We start from the raw sequence: 6,625 nt of genomic DNA, 5'->3' as shown, positions 1-6,625 counted from the left end.
AACCACTAATCCCATCCAGAAATGAAAATATTTCTTTTCCAGATAAGGTATCAAGGACCTTATCCATAAATGGTAAAGGGAAATGGTCCTTTTGAGTGGCTTTGTTAAGCTATATGTAATCTACACAGATCCTTCAGTTTCCATTCTTTTTAGGAACAATAACAAGTGAAGATACCCATTGATTGTTGAAAATGGGGTAAATGAAGTTGGCATTTAGGAGCTTTTGCAATTATTCTTTTACTATTTCTTTAAGTGTTGGGTTCATGCGTCGTTGTGGCTACCCAACTGGATTGCAATCCTCTTTCAATTAGATATGGTAGGTACATAGGTTAGGGTGAATTCCTTTAATGTATGTGTAATCCCATGAAAATGCATTTCTATGTCTCTGTAATAGCTATAGCAATACCGTATTCTATTTGGGAGTCAGATTAGGATTAATATTTAAACTTTGACCTATATCTATTTCAACTGGGATGCTGTTGAGATTAGTAGTGATTTTCATATGTTCTAGACTCAAGTCTTCCATGGTATCTTCTACCCCTAAATCATCAATAGAAGTAACAATAAGGGAATTGTTGATAAATTCGTTGATAATATCATCCTCATATTCATTCTTAAAATACTGTGCTTTACCAAGAGTGAGGAGTGGTTGAGAATGATCTGATTTAGGTTCAAGTTCATCCCATAATGGATTTTCCAAATCCTTACATGGTTTTGCGGAAGGATAAAGTTTGAGGTTCTTCGTGTCTTGTCCATCTGAAATCATCATGAAGCCCGAACTACAACCTATGAATGTGTCTGCAGTGGCCAACGAAGGCCTTCCTAATATCAAGGGGTGTCCCCCCATATTTTGTTTGGTTTGAAAAATAAGGAAGTCTGTTGGATACCTCCAAGAGTCCATTGTAATGACTACGTCCTCTACCACTCCTTTAGGTTTAACACATGACCTATCTGCTAGTTCTAGCATTGTACGTGCTTGTCTTAGCCCGTGCAATCCTAAAGTGGTGAATATTTCTTTAGTAATTACATTGATTATTGCCCCTAAATCTATTAATATATTTGGAATGGGCTTCCCATCAATATAAACAATGACTGTAGGATTTCCTAGGTCATTGTATTTAGCCAAAAGAGGTTGACCAGTCATTAGTTCCAACAATTTTCCCATCACATGGATGGTAACAGGATCTTTGGGCTTCCTTCCAGGTTTCTCAACACATAGGTCTCTTACTGTTTTCACATAGATGGGAACATCCTTAATGGCTTGAAACAAGGGAATCCTTATGTGTAGATTTTTTAACTCCTTGAGAAAATCATATTCGGGCTGTGGAATCATCCTAGTTTCAACTAGTCTTTGTGAATATGGAGGATCCTTGGTTACTATAATAGTTGGATTCGATGTTCTAGATGTGTCAGTATTATTTGAATCAGTTGTTACAGGTGTAGAAGATTCGTCAAAATCCACAAGATCATCCCTAGGTGATTTACATTCCTCTTTAGTAATGACAGGGGAGGTTTTTGAGTTTACTACTTTTCCTGATCGAAGGTGGATCTTATTGCATCCAATAGGGGTAATGTAGTAAGTCTAGAAAGAAGTGGGGTTTCTATATTATGAGTTGCCTTATTATTTGGGTTAGTGTTAGATTGTACAGGTAATTGGGGACGTATGGGAGAATTAGTACCAGATGATGAGAGAGGTGGAAATTGCAATTATTGTTTCACCGGTAATGCAAGAGGAGTCAAGCCTAAAGAGTTTCCCCTCCAATTTTGGGTCCAAGAATATGACTAAGATGGGGGATACTGAAAAGGTAGAGAAGGAGACCATTGGTTTCATGGTGAAGGAAATTGAGCTGGAGGAGTAGGATACTGCCATGGAAATTCTTGAGCATTATATCCATTATTCCATGGATTGAAAGAAAAACCTTCTTACATACCTGGTGGTCGTGGTTTCCAAGGATTCTTGGACCCAATAAAGTAAGAAGAATGGACCTCCTCACTTGATTCTTTGAGCGCTTCCTTTAGTCTTGGAAGCTCTAGACAATAACCTGTAGAATGTTGTGAGAATGTTGTAGTTCACAAATATTGCACAAGTTGATGTTGTTGACTCTACATTCCTTTAGGGAATGTTTCTCTTTACATTTTGGGTAGAAAACGGCCAAAAATTTGTTAGCTTCATCCTATTCTTTTTTCACTTTTGTTGTCCTCAATTGGGAAGATTGGGTATTGAGAATATCGGTCTTGATATTTTCAAACAAGTTCCTAATGTTAGCTCTGGTCACACCTCCATTCACAAATTTCTGTATTTTAACAGAGGTGTCCCATGCCATACTTCTTCCTCGTGATGATCCTCATGAACACCTTAAGAAAATATTTATTATCTCATAATATGGCTCCTAAGATATATCTCCTTTTCCTAATAGGTTCAACATGTCAAGGAAGTCATCTCTCATTCCTCGGATGAATATTATTTTCAAAATCTCTAGATCCAAATTGCTATGTTTGGACATTTGTAGGTTATAATGGAACTTCTCTACATAATATTCCAAGTTCTCTTCTTCCTTCTGTGTCATTCTGAATATCTCCTCTCTTAGATCTCTAGTTTTGAAATAGTCCTGATATTTTTCAAGAAACGTAGTCTTCATATCTCCCCATGTCCAGATAGTGGCGGAACCTTGTCCCATAAACCATCTTACTGTTGCTCCTTTCAGAGTGGGAAGATATAGTTTAGATTCTAAGCATCTGAAGTGTAATTATAACTCATGCACAACATAAAATCAAATAAAAAGTATTAGGATCTTCTACATTCAATCCTTGAAAAGACGGAAGGGCTGATAGAGGATATTTTTCATGGGGGCTTCTCCCCTTATATCACTTATTAGAAATTCAAAAGTGGTAATAGTGGCATTTGTCCCATTATTTTTGTTGTTGTTATCCCCCATTGTAAATTCTCTTGATTCTTGTTCTGGTGAGTATCCTTCTAAAGACTATTTAGGAGAATGTTCTGTAGATAGAGACTCTTGTGATAATGGCTTGAATTGTTCTGGGACTAGTTGTTTTACTGCACTACCTAAGTCTGGTTATTGAAAAATATAAGAATGTTCTTCTGATTCTAGTTCTTAATGCTTCCCACTACTTTCCCCTTGTCCTTGTAATCTAAAATCCTCGCCACTAGTTTCCCCGTGTTGTTCCTAAGTTAGGCTTACAAATTCAGAAGTTTGCAAGATAGTTTGAGGAAAATGGGGTCCTAAAACAAAGGAAGAAGATACTCCTATTTTTGATTTAGAAGTAGTATGTTTTGTGGGCCTATTTTTCTTATGTCCCTATGTGGTGTTGACTTAACTCTCTTTGCTTTTGAGATCAATTCTTGGATAAATGTATTTTTCCCTTTATCAATATTGTTCTTGTTCTTTTTATGACCCCTTTTTCCAGTAGATTTATTAGAGTTTCTATGTTTTTCTTCTTCTTCACTCATACATTCTACACATGGACCCTATGTGTAATTATTTTCACACCCTAAGTGTCTTATTTATTACAATGGTGAGCCCACTCAGGTTAGAGCGATGCACAAGTTCTTACCTCTCGCCTTATCGCCCACTGTTTGTAAAATTAAAGACACATTATCAAAAGAAAAATTGAAAATTTACACACCCTGAGTGTTTTAATTATTATAGTGGTGAGCCTACTCAGGTATATTATAGCAATGTGTATGTTCTTACCACTCGTCTTACTGCCCATCATTTGTAAAATTAAAAATGCTTCATCAAAAGGAAATTCAAAAGAAAGCGTTGGCTGACTATATCAGTTAACAACCTTCCCCAACAATGATGCCAAAATGTTTGGTCAATTTTATCACTTCCACAATCATTAATTATCAAACAGGGTAAGTCTTTTTATTTCAAAGGTGTCGACACTATCTGTGTTGATACATGTAATATCTAGGTAAAACAGAGAAGAAAAGATGTCGTTGAACACACTTGCAGAAATTAAAATACTCTTGCAGAATGGAAATACAAACTTGCAGGAATTAAAAATCACACTGCAGAAAGGAAACACACTCAGTAAGGAAAGAATCCACTTTTCATAAAAAACTTCAAAATAAAGGTAGGTGTGCCATACACTATCATCTAAAGATATAACAAGAATTGAACAACATGGAATTGATTAATCTGTGTAACAACACACAATAAATCTAGAAGCAGAAGTGTATCTACCCACAATGAACATGTACAACGATAATAAGAAATCCACACTTTAATGTATAAAATAGATAAATATCCTAACAAAACTGTGATCCCTGCTAAAGAGGAGGGAACTTCCACCCTAGCAAGGTGTAGGAAGAAAACAGAAACTTAGTTAAAAATTCAACATAGAAATTGTAATAACATCACCAAATATGCTTATATTTAAAATGGTTGAAAAGTACAAGATCAAAATGTTGGTATTGTCTCTCTCCCCCCTTTCACATGAGACTAAGCTCTTTTTATAAAGTCTTTTCAAAGTCCAAAAATTAGGAAAACAAATCAATCATGAGAATTTGTGATTATCACGCTGAATAAACTAACAAAGATAATAAAAATATATAAATTATTACAAGATGTTTCAATAAAGATTTGTTGTGGTTACACCACTCTTATTTATACACAATTATAACTGCTTAGATCTTCTTAACTATCCATGTGGAATCACTTTATACGGCCCTTGATAGTTATCTTTAAAAATAATAGCTACAATTTTGATAATTTGTGGTGTAACAATAGCTTCATGGTGTAACAACAACTCGAATTGTGTACAATGGAAAATGACAAACCCGAGGTGTAACAACAACTTGAACCATGTAACATCAAGGAATCAACAACCGTGCATCCATGGCTATCGATAGGTATGGAAGTACCTGAAAGAAAAACATTCTGAAGAACTCTTCCAAATATACCAAAGAAAGAATTGTTTCATTCATTACTTAGTAGAAAATAACATAATAATATGTCAAAGAAAAGATTGCTTCTTTATCAAAGGGAGTGACATTATACTAGGGATATTGTATATTCAAATGACGAAAAATGGCCAAAAAAAGGGGAAAGGATGCTTGACATATCCTTAAATATTGCACCCAATAGTAGCCTTACAGTCAAATCATCGGTATCATATGATATCCTTTTAGATGAGGTTGGCATGTTTCCAATTGAGGCTTCAATGATCATTCATTTTCTAAGATACATGAAGAATATTGAAAATATGGATAAGCATCAATGGCCGAAATTAGTTGTTAAAGAAGAGTTAAATTGTCATAAAAAGACATGGATGAAGAAAAATAGAAAGTGGTTGGGAAAATGGGACATAAATCTGCATGATTGTCCTCATGCTAAGGATCAGATAAAAAAGTGGGTTTTAGAAAAACTTAGGACTACCATGTGGACAAAGCAAGTAGGGAAAAAAAGCGTATTATGTCAAAGAATTTAACCCATCATGGAAACATGATGATAAAGAGTATTTGAGTTCCTCAATCAAGGGTAAAGCTAACATTTTAATTTCATAGTTGAGGACTAGCTCCCATCATCTGCGATGTTAAATTGGTAGATGGGTAGTCCCTAAAGAAGATTGGGAAGAACTAAATTGCATTTTTTGTAGCAGAGGGGTGGTTGAAACAGAATGGAATTTTATCAAATAATGTGTAGCGTATGAAGTTATTCATCATTAATTTGATAAAGTCCTAAAGGTGAACAGTCTCAGTGAGATTTTTGAGGAGAGAATACTTCACAAAATAATAAATTTCTTACTCAAGATCCATAACAACATAATCAACATAGAAAAAAAAACTGAATATGGATTAAGTGATAATGGGTAGTCCCTTATGCCGCGAGGTCTTATGGATGTCATTAAAAATAATTCAATTCAATTCAATACTATGCACATGCATTGTTCAATGGATGAGATTACATGGAAACCATGCCATTCATACCTTTTCCTTTTGACCTGAAGTGTACGCACTCATGCCTGCAACCAATGGCAAGACACAAATTCTTTATAAGCATGTTTTTTAACGTGTATTTTTTTAGCAAAATTTTATTCCAAAAATGAAAAAGGACTTTTAAGATAATAAGTTTGAGTTATATAATTTACATAATTTTAGTATATTATGGATTTTTAAGAGTGTTAATTTATTTATACATTTCAAAAATGAACAGAAAAAAATTTCCATTCAAAATTTTATGGCTAAATTAATTAAAAAAAAACCAAACAAACAAGTATAGGGAAGGGATTGGAAAGAATGATTCATGGGTAAGAGAATCCATAGCCACCATAAGTGATGTAGGAGCATCAACCCTAGACAAATTGTTTTGTCTAAGACCTCAAGTAGGTCATGTAAATTTCCCAAGGGAAGGGAAATACCCTCTAAAATGTAATTTGTACAAATTAGAAGTTCTAGGATTTTGATATCATTTCATGTGTCTAGATTATAGAAGAATCTAAGATCGATGAGTTGTTAGTTAGTTTTGGTGATCTAGTCTTCAAGCAATGACTATGGCTTTTGAATTCCTTCTATGTACATGTGTGTGGTCTCTCTATGTGTCCTATTTGTAGATGTGATTCTGTCAGTTTGGAATTTGGGTAGAAGAATCATTGAATCACC

The 6,625-nt window shown here is 34.6% G+C and overlaps 1 protein-coding gene across 1 annotated transcript; it reads right to left on the bottom strand.

Moving 5' to 3' along the window:
- Positions 1-412: 412 nt before the first annotated feature.
- On the bottom strand, positions 413-1,333 carry LOC149158729 (uncharacterized). Its single transcript, XM_089434079.1, has one exon. The coding sequence runs from the start codon at positions 1,331-1,333 to the stop codon at positions 413-415; it is 921 nt and encodes a 306-aa protein (XP_089290205.1).
- Between the last annotated feature and the right edge of the window lie 5,292 nt (positions 1,334-6,625).

Source organism: Pinus tabuliformis, chromosome 5_2, assembly GCF_031772625.1.
Source record: "Pinus tabuliformis cultivar Carrire ecotype Pingquan chromosome 5_2, CPIR1, whole genome shotgun sequence".
Taxonomy (NCBI): Eukaryota; Viridiplantae; Streptophyta; class Pinopsida; order Pinales; family Pinaceae; genus Pinus; species Pinus tabuliformis.
This window is presented reverse-complemented; position numbering and strand designations above follow the sequence as displayed.